Source organism: Podarcis bocagei, assembly GCF_964188305.1.
Source record: "Podarcis bocagei genome assembly, chromosome: 1".
NCBI classification, from domain to species: Eukaryota; Metazoa; Chordata; class Lepidosauria; order Squamata; family Lacertidae; genus Podarcis; species Podarcis bocagei.
The window spans coordinates 100,126,632-100,142,342 of NC_138125.1; the positions used below are offsets into that span (position 1 = coordinate 100,126,632).

The following is a 15,711-nucleotide window of genomic DNA, read 5'->3' on the forward strand; positions in this document are numbered from 1 at the left end:
CTTGAAGATTGTACACTTCCCACGTTTCAAAGGCAATCTGGGAGGATACTATTGAATGGATTGTAGGCTTAATGCCATGTTTTTAAAAGATTCTAAACTTTGGATTGACACATATATATATATATAAAATTGTTTTAGGTGTCTAAAAGGGATGGTATTTCTGATGCCAGACAATATAATACCGTCCAGGGGTCTCCAATGGTGATAAGGACATGGGACTCCTGCCAGATTCCAGATGGTTCATCACAACGGACATCTTGGTTGGCGACTGTGAAAAAGATCCTTGGATTATTTTATTTTATTTTCGTGGGAGACCGCAGTCGCAGATCTACAGGATACACCAGGCAAGTAATGCCAAGCACCTATTGATTATGTAACACTTTTAAATAAGATTTTTTTTTTTTAAAAAAAGGTCTAGGTTTTCTACTTAACAGTGCAAATCCTTTGCCTGTTTACTAAAAAATCCCACTGTGTCCAATGAAACTTAGCTCATAGTTTGCGTCGTTAGGGTTACAGTCTTAAATATTTATGTATGTATATTTTTATCCTGCTTTTTATTGTCTCCTAAGGTGGCTGATGAGGGATGCGGCTGGCGCTGTGGGTTATACCACAGAGGCTAGGGCTTGCCAATCAGAAGGTCGGCGGTTCGAATCCCCGCGACGGGGTGAGCTCCCGTTGCTCGGTCCCTGCTCCTGCCAACCTAGCAGTTTGAAAGCACCTCAAAGTGCAAGTAGATAAATAGGTACTGCTCCGGCGGGAAGGTAAACGGCGTTTCCGTGCGCTGCTCTGGTTCGCCAGAAGCGGCTTAGTCATGCTGGTCACATGACCCGGAAGCTGTACGCCGGCGGCCTCGGCCAATAGAGCAAGATGAGCGCCGCAACCCCAGAGTCAGTCACGACTGGACCTAATGGTCAGGGGTCCCTTTACCTTTTAAGGTGGCTGATGTCAGCAAAATAAAATAAAAAGAGAGACAGAAGCCTTTCCATCAGGCTTACAAACTAAAAAGACAGGGAATGGCAATGGAGGGCAAAGATAGAGGAGAGGGAGTTCTGGGAAACAACAGCTTTTACTACATTACTTGTGGCATTTTGCGTGGCCTAATAAATGGCTAATTCATTTTTTGAATATATGTCATTGGCCTACCCTTACTTTTCATGCATCCTGCTTTTATTCATTTTAAAATTTCTTAATGGATAGTCTGATTTTTAAATACTGTGGATTGGATCTAAAGTATCCCTTCCATGAATGAAAGGACTTCTTCTTTTTATGAAATAAATTGAGATCCAGTAGAGGCTCCCACTGGAATAAAGGGGAATAAACGTGCACCCCCATCACCTCCTGTTCTGTTTCACAAATTCATCCAGTGCTCAGAACAGCTTTTGGGGGTTCTGAAAAGGAGCATCTTATGACTGGATTTCCACTCTATATGTTTAGTACAAATAATAGGTAGAGAATATTCTACTGAAAATGACATTTTCTTGGATCAAGCTCTATTTGGGGAATCACACTGGAGTTTTAATAAATGGACTTTCATAGTTCTTACTCTTAAAGCTTAATAAATCTTGTTTGGTTTTCAGACTTAGTTTTGATAATTAAATTGGTTCTGAGATCTGTAATTGTGGTCGTTCATGATGAAAGGATGTTCATGGAGAAAACTATTTTTAAGCATGGATTAGATATTGTTCTTGTTACAGTCAGGTTATATAATATGTGAACTAGGAGAACACAAATTATAATGGCTCCTCCTCTTCTTTTTAAGGCTCCATATTTCCTTTAGATTTTTAAAATAACCTTTTCTAATGAGGATGACTGATACTGTTACTGTAAAGGAGGGAGGTGAAACAATGAAAGATTCAGAAACGGAGGTAAAAGACAACACTGCAGTGCAACCCTTCATAAAATCAGAAAGCCACGAGCGAATTCAAGTGGAAAAGGATGAAAGGTGTACCGATAATAAAAATGATGTGCAGGTAAGAGATTTCTTTCACCTTACTTTCACCCTCATAATGCATATTGAGCAATGAATTCTTTAGTGCTACTGCACTTTTTAGGTTCCACCCCACAATTTCCTACTGTGAGGTGCCATTCAACTTCAATGATGTTTTAATAACAGAAACTACATGTATATTTTTCTCTTTCTTCACATTTCCCTTCCCTTATTGTTTACTTGTTAGTTTGCTTTCAGTTATTCCTGAATAGATATGAAGGTATGTTTGCCAGTTTTCCCAGATAGGGAGATGGAGGTATTTTGTTAGCAGTACATGTTTTGTTGCACCAAATTGTAGAGTTATTATCTCACTATTAATATTGTGACTGCATGCTGCTTGATAAAACACATGGAGCCTAAATTAATATCTGTTGTTTTGACCTGATTTCAAAGTCAGGCAATTTGTCTCCATTCAGTGGCCCAAACAACAGGCTCCATGAATGGAATACATGAATTCTGCTGTGTGGTGGTTCCTCTTTTTACTCTGTATGTGTGGTCGTGTTTTGTCTTTCCAAATTATATAAATTGGTTCATTTGAAAAGTGCTTCAGTTTTTTGCTTACTTGAGCATTCATATTCTGCTTAACTCAACAAAAATGGAAAGCCACCTTTTTAAAAAAATAGTAAACTTAAAGGTGGTTTAGAGGGTCTAGCCATCTTAAAAGGGTTAAATGCCTTTGCCTAAATCCCACCCACCTGTCAAAGTTGACCTGTAGGAGAAGGATCTGCTTCACCAACATGTTCCCTGACGAAACAACACCCAGCAGGTTAACCCTCTCCTCACAAGCTTGACGAGAATCATTGGATTATAATTTTGTAGTGTTGGAAGGGATCACAAGGATCATCTAGTCCAACCCCCTGCAATTCAGGAATCTTTCACCCAATGTAGGGCTCGAACCCACAAGCTTGTGATTAAGAGTTTCATGCGCTACTGACTAAGGACTCAATCATGCTGGTCAAGCAGCACCCAACAGGATTGAAACCTGCCCATCAGCTTGGCTTGCGCTGGCCTTACGGACCCCCTTGGACCTTCTGGCCAATATTTTGTCATCTCAGTTCTCCTAATCCACTTAAAGTACACCCACACTTCCTCTTCCTGTGTGTGTTTATGTTCAGGCAGATGGTTTGCTGAAGTTTGCGGTTAGTATGTAGAGGAGGCAAAAGGGGAAAGCTTAAGAAGCCGCACTGCACCACAATGCCAGGTGTCCCTGCAAAATGCAAGTTCAGTACTTTGCCCACAGTTGAGAGTTGTTGGTGGGGTGGCAGGCAAAATAGTGTGTGCAACTGCTGCTGCAGTTTTGGCGGGAATGTCTGGTTCCTCAACCTCTTCAGCCCTGCCATAGATTGTTTTGCCACTTATCTAAGCGACAGAGGTAGCAACTATGGTGCAGCCATCTGCTGCTGAGTTGTTGTGAAGCGCTCAGAAAATGGTCAACAAATATCTCTCTCCTGCCTTGCATTGATTTGTAGGGGCACAATGGAGCTGCTTTTGGAGGAAGAAGGGACTTCTCATGAGCTAAGTACAGAGGTCCCCTGTAGTGAAGTCCTTTTCCTCAAGTAATGACTTTAATGGTTTTAATCCATCCCCTAGAGTTTGTCAGCAGGGGTCTGTAGTTTTAGTAAAGCCAGCAATAGATTTGTCAATGGTCCATATTGTGGTTATAGCAACTGATACAAAGTCATGCAAGTAGCCTACCCTTTCCCCCACAGACCAGCCTTTACAACTTAATGAAGCAATGCTGCAGGAAATTAGAGAAGCCCTGTTGGCGAATATTTCTAGGCAAATAAGGGAACTTCACAGTGCTTCCATTACCTAGTGTTCCAGTGCCTGTACTCTAGGCAGGGCTGCAGCATTTCTGCTGCTTTTGTTTGTTCCACTGCTCAGACTAATGAAATGCCAGCCTCCACATGCAGTTCCAAGAGGGCAAGTGAATAAGAGGAGGTGGTTTAGACTCAAAACAAGTTATGGACAGCATGTCATTGTAGACCTTTTTTTTAGTTTTGGAATTGAAAGAAGGTAAACACAGTGATGAAGCGGAAGGACACGCCTCTCATATTCTTTCCCCTGCATGCCTTTGCTGTACAAGACATTGGCCTCACTGGGTCTTAATGACAAACCTATTTGATACTCAGTGCTACATTACTTTTGGTCTTTGAGTTCTTGAATACCTTGCATTCCTTGACATTGGCATTTGTCGGATTTTTGTTTTACATAAAGTAGAAATAGTACAGTTGGCGCTGATTATAAACAATATGTGACTTGATTGTATGAATGTAATAAAATTGCAATGTTGTTGATTATAGCTTAGTTGCTCATTTATGATTTGGGATAGACTGTGATACAGTTCCCCCAAGTATTAAGAGCAATAGATCTAACACAATTTATGCTGGTTTCAGCATTATAATGCCTGAAGAAGCTTCCATGTGATAGCTATAACATTCAGAGTGGCTTGTATGTGAATGGGGAGTTTCCTGCTATGAATGTCTGGTGACACTGTGAGAAATGTCTCTCCCCCCCCCTCCAATAGGTACATGCAATAGGCCTGCGAGCAGAAGTGTGTTCTCAGTATAAGCCATGTGGAAATTACTTTTTAAACTGAGGCTATGTGGCAGTGTTCGAAACTCCCATTGTTCTAGGCACATTTTGTAACAGGGAATTTCATTAGCACGAGCAGTTTCTGAGCTCTGGGCTCAGTACTGTGTCTAAGATTTCAGAATGAATGAATGAATCTTTATTTGCGTCAGCCATCGGCCATAGCAATAAAACAACAATACGACACACAAAGAATAAAACTAAAAAGTCAATTATATAAAATACATTTTAGGGGATGACAAAATAATAGTAGCAAAACATAACGATAATAATAGTAAGATCCTAGGAGAGGAATCTGGGCGACGACGCTAATGTCACTCAGGTAGCAGCTCTCAGTCTCATTGCTCTCTCGACAAATTTGGCAACCTTCTCTGTTGTCGAGCCGTTCTGGTCGGCCAGGAGTGAGAACAGCTTGGCTTCGCAAGAGTGGCCCAGGATGGCAGACAGGAGCGGCGCGATGGTCTTGTCCCTGAGATCTTTATATAGGGAGCAAGACAAGAGAACGTGTGACACAGTCTCCACGCAGCCAGCTCCACAGGGGCAGAGCCGGTTCTCGAATGAAGTTCCTTGATATCTACCCTCAAGAACAGCCGAGGGTAACATATTTAGTCTGGCCAATGTAAAGGCCCGTCTGAGTTTTGGAATGGTTAAGGTAGACAAATAAGGTGCCCGAAAATCAAAGTGGGAGGGGGGCAGTAAGATTTCAGATTAAATCTGCAGAGTGGAAGGAAAGAAGGATCTTTTCGTGCCTCCCCACTTCCAGCTACTCTCTGAAGAGTGGAGAAGAGACCCTCTTAAGAATATTAGGGGGTGGGATGGGGAAGGACTAGACCATGTGAAAAATGAACATAATATTTTAGCTGCAGTTCATTCATTTTCAGCTTTGTATTCTTGTTATAAAAAAGCGCGCCTGGACATTCCCTTGTTGCGCCCATAAGCTAGGTTTAAAGTGCTATTTAGCTCCTAGCTTTCACATCTGTTTCTAACACTACTATGTGAAATTAGTGTCATGCAGAAACTCTCTGTGTTATAGGTACTACTAACCTCCTGAGTCCTTACCGCTTCCCATCACCTGTTGTTTTGGCATCTCTATTCCCTTACTCTTAGTTCTTAAAGAATGCGATCATATTGCACACTTACTCAGAAAAAGTGCTTTATAGGCAGTTCTCATGTTATTTGCAAGTAGATTGAAAGAAGCAATTTGCACCTGGTTTTTAGATTACCGTTAAAAGGTTTGCCCATCTGTTAGGAAAAGATACTTGTAAAATGAATGAGAAAGAAAAATCCTTCTTCCAAATGCCACCTACTTAATACAAATTGTGCTGTTGATGATTTCTTTTACTCAAATTAAGCATTGATGCAAGCCTGCTACATGTAAGGTTCTCTTTAACAGGCCTTGATTTTCATTGTAATGATTTCAGCAATTTTAAGTAAAGAGTGAATGCATCTGTATATATGAGGGTGCATGCATGGGTGGCAGGATTTTGTTTAGGCCATGATTTAGCACTTTGGAACCTTTCTCTGAGACACTACATAGATTTCCAGATTAGGCTGTTTCCATCAGAGTGTGATTCATTTTTCCTCCTCATTCACCATTAGGAAATGTAAAAAAGAAAAGAAAAAGCCTTTCCCACTCTCCATTTGACAGAAGCAGATGAAATTTGCAGGCATACTGCCAAATTACAAGCAAGTGGCTCTAGGGGTGCTAATGCTAGGCACCTTTTAAGTTTATAGGAGTTCACTTTCCATATGAAACCATTCCCCCTGGTTATAAGCATGACCTATTAGTCACAAACATGAGTCTGACCAAACTGCGGGAGGCAGTGGAAGATAGGAGTGCCTGGCGTGCTCTGGTCCATGGGGTCACGAAGAGTCGGACACGACTAAACGACTAAACAACAACAAATTAGTCACAGTGGGGCTCTTTCTCTCCTTCCATGTTGTTCTCCTTCCCTCCTTTACCCCATCTTGCTTTTTATGGTAAGCTAAGAGATTTTATTTTTGCTTCCTGCAGATACTAACTTACTGTACACTGTGGAACTTCTACCTCCACTCTGCTCTGCTCCCATCTCTGCATGTACCTTGTACCCTCCCCAGATCTGTTCCAGAAGATTTGGGGGACCCCTAAATCCATAACAGATTTAGGGACTTACAGGTGGTAGAAAGGGGAGATTCTGTTGCACAAGTTGGGCTCCAAATCATTTTCCCTTAAAATTTTATTCATGGTAATATATGCAAGAGGCTCTAATTTTAAGACTGTAATCCTAACTGTATATTCAATGGGACTTCCTCCCAGATAAGTGTGGTTAGAATTGGTGCCTAAGACTGAAAACATTTAAAGCTGACAACTTCTACAGGTACCTACTGCATCTGGCAATGCACACCTACATTGTTCGGTGCTTTCGTAGAGTTACCTTATCAGGGTGATGTTATGCATCAAGAGGGCTAGCAATTCTAAATAGGAAAGGACAAAAAAAAACCTATTACAAAATCTGTCAAAAACAGCACTTTAAACCACATACATTATCAGAAGTCAACATTTATAATTTATGCATAAAAGCACCAACTGTTTTATGCATGCTACTGTTTTATGCATGCTGTTGTAAATAACTTTGTTCCTTTCAGGCCTGCATCAATTATCAAACTTGCTCCTATAGCAGTGATCCTAAGCATCTGATTGTTTGTCAGCCTTGGTTTATACAGCTCCACCACTAGGACGCTTTGTATGATCTCCTAATCTCTCATTTGGTGCAAATGCAGCTACATCTCACACGTGCACACTGTATTACCAAAAACCGCCATCTCAGAGTTTGCACACTTGAAATTGGGCAAGTTCTAACAATAGGCCTAGTAGAAGGATCTTGGACCCTAGATCAGGCATAGGCAACCTTGGCCCTCCAGATGTTTTGGGACTACAACTCCCATGAGCCCTAGCTAACAGGACCGGTGGTCAGGGATGATAGGAATTGTAGTCTCAAAACATCTGGAGGGCCGAGGTTGCCTGTGCCTGCCCTAGATTCTTACTTGCACTTGAAAAACAACTATACATGTATTTAAAGGTCTAGCTCACTCTTAGATGAACAAACATATAAATACCTTTTCTGAAGAGGTTGTTTACAGTAGCTTTATCCACCATCAAGGGATGTTTCTAGGGAATGTTACCTTTGTGTAGTAATAAGAAGAGCTTGGTGTATCAGTCTGGCATCCTGTTCCTTTACAGTGGTCAGCCAGGTGCCTGTGGAAAGCAGGATATGAGGACAGTTTCTCTCTCCCACGGTGGTTCTCCAGCAACTGATAATCAGAGGCTTTCATTCTGGGGGGAATATATTGCTATTGTGACTAAAAGCATTGCCTGACCTGAGATTGGTCACTTTCATTGAGAAGAAGACTACTGTCTAAACTGTAGTTTAATCATGCAGTGTGTGGAAAAAGTAGTGCCTTTGTCCTGATACTCCTGATTTGATAACCCCGGGTTTCTCTCTCCCTCTCCCTTTCTCTCCATCATGTATATTTTTATATATCTGTTAAGATGTCTGTTAAGATGAATTGCTTTCAAACTAAATAGTTCTAAAATGTAGCCCAGGCATAGGCAAACTTGGCCCTCCAGATGTTTTGGAACTACAACTCCCGTCATCCCTAGCTAACAGGACCAGTGGTCAGGGATGATGGGAGTTGTAGTCCCAAAACATCTGGAGGGCCAAGTTTGCCTATGCCTGATGTAGCCTAAGACATTTTAAGCAGTAACCACTTATTATCTTTACCTTGAAGGAAAGCATCCAGAATTTCTGCAAGCAATTAGTTTACCTCCAAGGGCTAGTGAACCTTCAGCTTTATCTCAGAACTTGCAAGCAAATGCTTTCACAAAATTAAATCTTTGTTTAGAAAATGCCTTAGGGTCTCTTCAGTTCCAAGAATATATATGCAAGCAATGCAAATACCGATAAAGGAAGGAGGATTTGGGATCCCAGATTTAGAATTGTGTCACCAAGCATATTTACTTTACCTTTACGCAATTCTGGAGATCCACAACTGAAAACAACTGTCCAAATTGGGCTGCTTTGGACTATTTCTATGTAGCACCTTTAGAAAGATGAGCGGCACTTGGGTCTAAATACATTAATACTCCTAAGTCTCTCTGCCAGCAATGCTTGCTGGAGGAAGTCACTAGCAGAGGGACTCAGGAATAGTGTCAGTTTCACCAGTGATATTCTGCTGAGTGAAGCCGACCACAGTCTGTTCATCATACTGGTCCTTGGCGATACATTGATATATCACCCAGGCCTAGTCATGTGTCGTTTCTATACTGGATGAAGTAGTAGTTTTGATGCAGGTTATTTCCAGACCATTTTCAACTTGTGGCAGGCAGTGGCAAATTGGCTGTACCTAGTGGCTGATCAGATTACTGTTGATATAAAGTTTGATTGCTTTCAGCAGGATGTTTTTGCTTATATGTGTAGCAGTGCCTACTGAAGATGGCACTTTCTCTGAGGAATACAGTAAAAGGTGGTAAGAACAGTAGTTACTTTCCAGAACATAAACCAGGCAGAAGAGTATTGGCTAAGTGGCGACAATGTTATTTTAGAAACAATAATCTTCTTTAGTTTCTGACAGTTGTGCAACCCTTTTGCCAGTCTGAGCTGAGCAGATGTGGGGGGCAGAGCAGGCAGGGACTTTTTTTGCACTTGTCCTGGGGTGTGTTAACTTTTCATTAGCAAGTTATAAACTTGACAGAGTTTCCAACATATAAACAGAATTATTGTTCTAGAAAGGAAGGTTGATGTTTCTCCATCCAAAGATCTTGGGACCAAGCCTTTTGCATTTGCTCATAGGATGGATAATCCTGTAAATAATGGTCAGCATGGAATTGTTTTCTCTCTGCTGTGCACACTGGTGAATTGATTAATGCTTTTATACAGTCAGTGCATAAAGTTTTAATGCAAACTCTCTTTTGTTATGCTCACCATTCAGCGGCCAGTGCAGTCTTTTGGACAGACAGGAAAAAGGTCAAAGGTACAGTAGACTTGTGTGCTGGCATGCTAAGGAAGTCTTCATGCTTGATGAAGCCTTGCTATTTTGTGAAAATATGTATTGACTTCAGTTTTGTTCTTTTCTTTGGCAATAAAGTATTTTTGTTTTGGATTTTTTATTTGCCTAAGTGTTTTGTTTTGCTTTGCCTGTATATTTCTAGTGGCTTCTTGTTGCTAGACAGAGGAAATAGTGCTTCTCTTTGCTTAATTTTTTCCCCAGTAACTGAAGTTGCTTTCTGCTGATATCATGATGACTTTAAAGCTTTAACTGCTTGTTCTTTTGCCTTCTCATAATGAATGATTGTGTATTGAAAATAGTCAGCATACGAATGTGAGCAGTTTTGTTATGCGCTTGGCAGTAAGTTAAATTGAGGAAAACTATCTGTGAACTGTAGATTTTTAATTTATAAATACTTTTCTTTAGTCAAGTACAAAGTTAAAGCTAGTTCGGGGCCTGGCTGTGTGTGAAGAATCTCCTCCACCTCCCACAGCTGAAATTTCACAGGACATCCAGGTAAAAATAAAATTGAGTATGAGACCTGAAACCTGGGTTTTTTGCTCTTTAAATAATGTTTTGAAAGAGAGCGGGAGTAGGGTTGCAGTTAGCCCTTTTGGGGAATATGTGTGCAGCTAGAAAAAGTGTATGCATATGGATGCATGTTGGTGTGTGAACAATTCATCACGATAGAACACTAAATCATTCCCTTGATCAATAACATAAAAGTACTTGGGTTGAGTGAATATAGTTTGCACACATGCTCTGTGTCTCCTGTGGCTCATACCCAGCTTTCTGGTTGACAAAGTCATTTAATTTTTGAATGTTTGGTAACTCTAGAATATCTGTGTGTGTATAGAAGGTTTAGCTCTGCAATCAATAAAGTGATTTGCAGTATACCTACTAGTAACTTAGAGACTTGTTTCCTGACGTTGAAACAGTCTTATTTAATGTGCCTGAATTTCATGTTCTGTAGAAATACGGTACTTCCCTTGACACCACTGTGGCCTTATGAGTCCATCTTACTAGAGCAGCATAGTGGGATTGTCTTGTGAATCTGTTTAAAAGTCTGCCCTGTGTGGGGTCTCCTGAGCAAATGCAGTTGTATCATAGGGCTTTATTATAGTCATTGGCCTGTTTTGCATGGAACACTAGTCCATGATTTAGTGCTGTATGAGCAAGCCCAAGGTACAACTGGAAAAGGTCTAAATGAGTCAAGAAATAGAAAGTAATGGGAGAAGTTGGCCAGTATTATGTGGTGGCCAGTATTATGACGTAGGTGACAGGGATTAGAAATGAAAGCAGGGGTTTTCCCCCCGCTGCAAAAATATAGCTGACAGGAATATAGTTTTCTCCTCCCTTTTGCAAGTAAAATAAGTGCTTAGTAGTTGATTTGTTGTTGTTTTTGAACTCACAAGTCAGAAAGTTGCTACCTTTTAAAATAAGTGTTCCTTTTAGTGTGCTGGTGTACTGTATACTCTTTGGCATGTGGTATCTGTATCATTTTAGTTGTCAGTTAGCAATAATAAGATTATTTCTCTTTAATAGCAAGGGTATGCATTCTGTTATTTGCTATGAACCTATACTAAGTTATTTACTAAATGCAAATCCTCATCAGGGAAATTAGCTAACTACTTTTTTTGGGGGGGGGGGGTCATGACTCATACCTTACAACATTCCATTGTAGAATGAGGATCCGATTTCTACTTCCATGGTCAAGAGAGTCATATTGTCTTGTGTATATTCAGAAGTGATACTAGCACTATAGTTGGCTGAACCTCCTTGACATCTGTGGCATAATGGAAGCAGGAGTTGGAAAAGATAATAGATTCCTACACTCACATGCAAGAGAGGTGTTGGGTTTTTTTGTTTACAATAAAATAACTCCTATCAGTCAAATCAGAATTGTAATGTAGGGTTGAATTATTCTCCGAAATGAATGGATTTCTCATATTTCTCTTTTAACTTCAGCTGTGAGGGTGAGTCAAGTTTCCATCGAAGCAGAAGCATTTCTCATTCATTCTCTAAAATGATATTGGCAGATTTTGCAGTACAGTTGTTTTCTTGTATCTTCACAATTTGCTAAACTACAGGAAGTATGGTGTGTTGAGAGTAACTTAGATTAATTTTTGTTGAGCCCTGAGTAAGTAAGGAGATCAAGGGCACTGAGAGGGGACTAGGCTTTGTGCACTGGGCCCATAGCCAACCAAGGGTCTGGACTCCAAGTTTTCAGTGAAAAAAAACCCAAAACAGATTTTTGTCTGCTCTGAAAGGAAAGTTTTGAAGCTATATAGAGCCACACACCCAGAGACTTTTCTGAGATGAGCCAGCCTGTACCTGCCTTTTTGTGTTTTTAATCAATGAAGTGAGAGCTGTGTTTGGTAAGTGAGCTGTTTGGAGACTGGGCAATAGACTTGAAACCTGGTGTCCTAAAGTGTTGTTGTTTCTCCCTCTGATTTACTGCACTTTTATTTCCTGTTTGGTATAGTTTTCTTCAGAAGAAATTCACTGTAAAGCTAGCTTACGCTCCATCTTCGCTATACATTTAAAACAGTATCGTACCACTTTATACTGTCATTGCTCCCCACCCCACCCCCCGTTACTATTGTTTATTAAGGGTGCTGAGAGTTGTTAGGAGACCCATTCATTCCGCTCATGGAGCTGCCATTCTTAGAGGAGCCAGCCCTTCTTCCCAGGGATATAAGCATGAAGGTCTCTTTGGCAACCGTTTTATACCTCTTCCCATATTTTCACAACAGCTGTGTGAGAAAGTTTAGGCTGAGAATTAGTGGACTGGCTGGAGTAAAAATAATCACAAGTTAGTTTAAAGTGTGAAACTACATATTCTCAGAGTATTTTTGCTCACACGGTTGGCAAACTGGCATTTGTTCGTATTTTGCTGTAAACAGCTGTTGGCATTCTGTTTGTCAGACTTATTACCTGTGTGTAACCCCAGATTTATTTCAGGCCTGCCTACCCCACAACTGCAAGAAAAGGGTAAAAATCTGAATATGACCTAAAAATATTCACAGATGTTATGCAAATTTGAGTCTTTGAGAACAGCAGCAGAGGGCCTCATCCATATACTTTATATTGTATTGGCCTGAATATAAGCCTCACCTTTCCCCTGAATTCCAACTGTGAAAAGTTAAAGTGCAGCTTATATTCACGACCCTACGGTATGCAGCCAGGAGCGCAGGGCAAACAGCACCAGGAGCGTGGCAAAGTGACATCTGCCCCATGTGCAGTCCCCCGTCCTCTCCCCCAAGGCCGGGAAGGGAGAGAGCAAGGAAGGGGAAAGGCCGCCGGAAATGCAGCGCGGCTCCCCCCCCCCCAGTAAGCATCCAGGAGCAGCGAGGAATGGAGCGGCTTATATTCGGGTATTCCCCCCCCCCAATCAATTTTAAAGGTGCAGCTTATATTTGGGTGCAGCTTATATTCAGGCCAATACAGTATGTAGCTCAGGAAATCCTATTTGAGATCTCTAGTTGGAATACTTAACAGTTGAAAGGGGCCAAAAGGATATAAAGTGAAATGCCTAATCACAAAGCAGGAGACACCTCTATTCAAGCTTAGTTGAACAGTCCTCAAATTCAGTATTGTCCAGTCATAGAATTGTAGAGTTGGAAGGGAAGATCATCAAAACCAACCCCCTGCAAAACCGACCCCCTGCATTGTAATCCTCAATTGGTTATGCCATCGGATGGTTTTTGTACTTAAAGTTTCTATGGTATACATTAAAGCAGGGATGTGTTCAAGATGTTTGGCAGCTTGTTATTTTCTTAGCTTAATATATTGGACTTTCCTTTATGGCAGGATAGATGGACATTGACCAGCATGAGAATATTAAAAAGTCAGAGCAATAATATGGCACAGTGTTTCTGTGGTGATTAATGCTCTTGAAAAGGCTAGTTCCACCAACATATGATGCACTAGCAGGGACATTCCCCATGCGTTTGAGTCCATTGAAAAATTCATCTTTCATGAACATTAAAGTTACTACAAGGTTTAATTTGAACTGGACTGAAAGGCTACATTGTTGAAAAAAGACCAAAATCTGAAGCTCGTTTTAAAAGACGAATGAATGCAAAAAGTCATGTTTCCATAAATGTTTTATGACTAGTTTACACATCATAATTTTTATGACTATGTTATTTTGATACTTTGGGAAAGTTTGATATATATTCATTTTTAATGTAGAGTGAACTAGTTTTTGAAACAGCGGTGTTTTGTGCAGTTTATGACATAATTCAACAATTCCTGTTTTTTGTGTGCTCTATAGTGGTTATTCTCTGGCAAGATTCTCAACTTGAATTCATTTCTATTTCTTGAAGATTCTCTGGTGAATGTTGAAATGAGTTACAATTGAAAATTTAATGAATACTTTATTTATTTTGCTGCTGTTCTGTCTTTAATGGCATAAATGAGCACTGTTCCACTAGCTGCAACTATATTGCATGCCCCTTAAATCAGATTTGTAGAGTTGTGTCCACTGTAGCAATTGTCATTTTGGAAAGATTTAGATAAATGAAAAAAGACTAAAGCAGTATGCTTAAAGGTATGTGACAAATTGTTCAAAATAAAAAAAATATGTATCAATGTAAATTCTGTCAAATCCAGGCACTAAAATGGGTTGTTGTTGTTTTAATAAATGAACTGAAGGAAAGATCGCTACAAGAGAAGAGTTAGCTTTACAGAATGCCTCTTTACTTCTCCCCACCCCCCAGTTCTGTGTCCTTTGTTAGTTCCAGGGAAGGGGAATCTGCACCATCAGCTTTGTTTTTTTGTAAGTCCTACTGAGTTCAGTGGAGTTAACTCACAAGTAAGTGGGAATAGAATTGCCATCTAAATGCTGAAACGCATGGCCAGCCATAATTACCCAGTTTCATGTAACGTTAAGCCAAACCCATGGTTTAGCGTAAACAAGCAAATGTCCAGGTTTCCATTGAGAAAATCATGGCTGCTTTGCTCTTTTTCTGGTCCTACTGCTGTTGTGCTGCTGTGAGCAAAGCCATGTTTTGACCCGACATCATGTCCCCTGAGTGGTAAGCCAGAGAACAAATCTTGGTTAAAACACATGGTTGGTCTCTCTAGCGAAATAAAGCATGAGCCCAGGCTGAGAAACAATGCAAAAACCAGAGCAAATGCCCATATATTTGCTTGTCTGTGCTAATCCATGTTTGTCTTAGCATTATAACTGGACCACTGCTTGGGTTTTGTTTGGTCCCCAGCCACTGAAATCTATGTTGTGCACTAAAGACACATAGTGGGTTTGTGGGAAATAAAGTAATGCTAATAAATCAATTTTCCTTTTAAATGGATTGAGAGGTTCTAAGACAATGCTGTGTGATTCCTTTCTGGATTCCAACCAACATACTAGGCTCTCCGCTGCAGTTGGTCGATTGCTTAAAATGACACATTTTTCATAGTAGGAGGGGAAAAAATGACAGATTTTACTTTTCAACAGGAGAAAATTCAGATCCAGCTAACACAATCTTTTGAAAAGGAGGAGAAACCCTTGAAAGATGAAGCAGAAAAGGAAAAGCCCATTGATAAATTGCCCAGGAAAATGTTATCAAGAGGTTTGCTATCTATCGTTCTTTTTAAAAATCTCATTAATCTAGCAGGAATGCTGTGAGGTGGCAGTGGGGGGCGGGGTAGGGTGGAGAAGTATAACTGGAATAGGACAGTGGCCTGGACCTGACTGAGAACAATTTTATCTACTCCCTCTTTCATTCAGAAGCCAGAGGGTGGGGAAAGTCCAAGGACAAAAGCTAGGCTGTCGCCAAATTTATTGTGCATGTTTGTTCAGAAGTAAGATTTCAGGGGCCATGTTTGGATAATCATATCTCTACTTAATAACCCAAGATATGAACAAGCTTTGTGGTACCCCCCCTTTTATATAAGCAAGAGAACAAACAACCCAGGAAGTTGTCTCAACTGGGAAACAATGCTTTACAACTTGGGAACAATCTGGGATATGACACCATGGTTTGAAGCTGGCTTAATTTTTTGGCTTATTCTGGAACTATTAACCATAGTTTCCTGGTTTGGTCAAAAAAGGGAAATTTATAGTTAGCTCAAGACTTCCTTTCTTGCTTGTTGGCTTT

General features: G+C 40.5%; 1 protein-coding gene across 6 annotated transcripts in view; it reads left to right on the forward strand.

The window, feature by feature from the left end:
* The first annotated feature begins 205 nt into the window (after positions 1-205).
* The window catches only part of R3HDM1 (R3H domain containing 1), a 50,909-nt gene continuing 35,403 nt past the window's right edge, over positions 206-15,711 (forward strand). For 4 of the 6 annotated variants that reach the window (XM_081199506.1, XM_081199508.1, XM_081199510.1 and 1 more), the window contains exons 1-5: positions 206-344; positions 1,760-1,970; positions 9,548-9,589; positions 10,031-10,120; positions 15,069-15,183. In XM_081199506.1, coding sequence (XP_081055632.1) covers positions 1,800-1,970; positions 9,548-9,589; positions 10,031-10,120; positions 15,069-15,183 — 418 coding nt within the window. In that variant the 5' untranslated portion in view covers positions 206-344; positions 1,760-1,799. The remainder of the gene's footprint in view (positions 345-1,759; positions 1,971-9,547; positions 9,590-10,030; positions 10,121-15,068; positions 15,184-15,711) is intronic. The other 2 variants (XM_081199509.1, XM_081199511.1) reach the window with 1 other exon arrangement.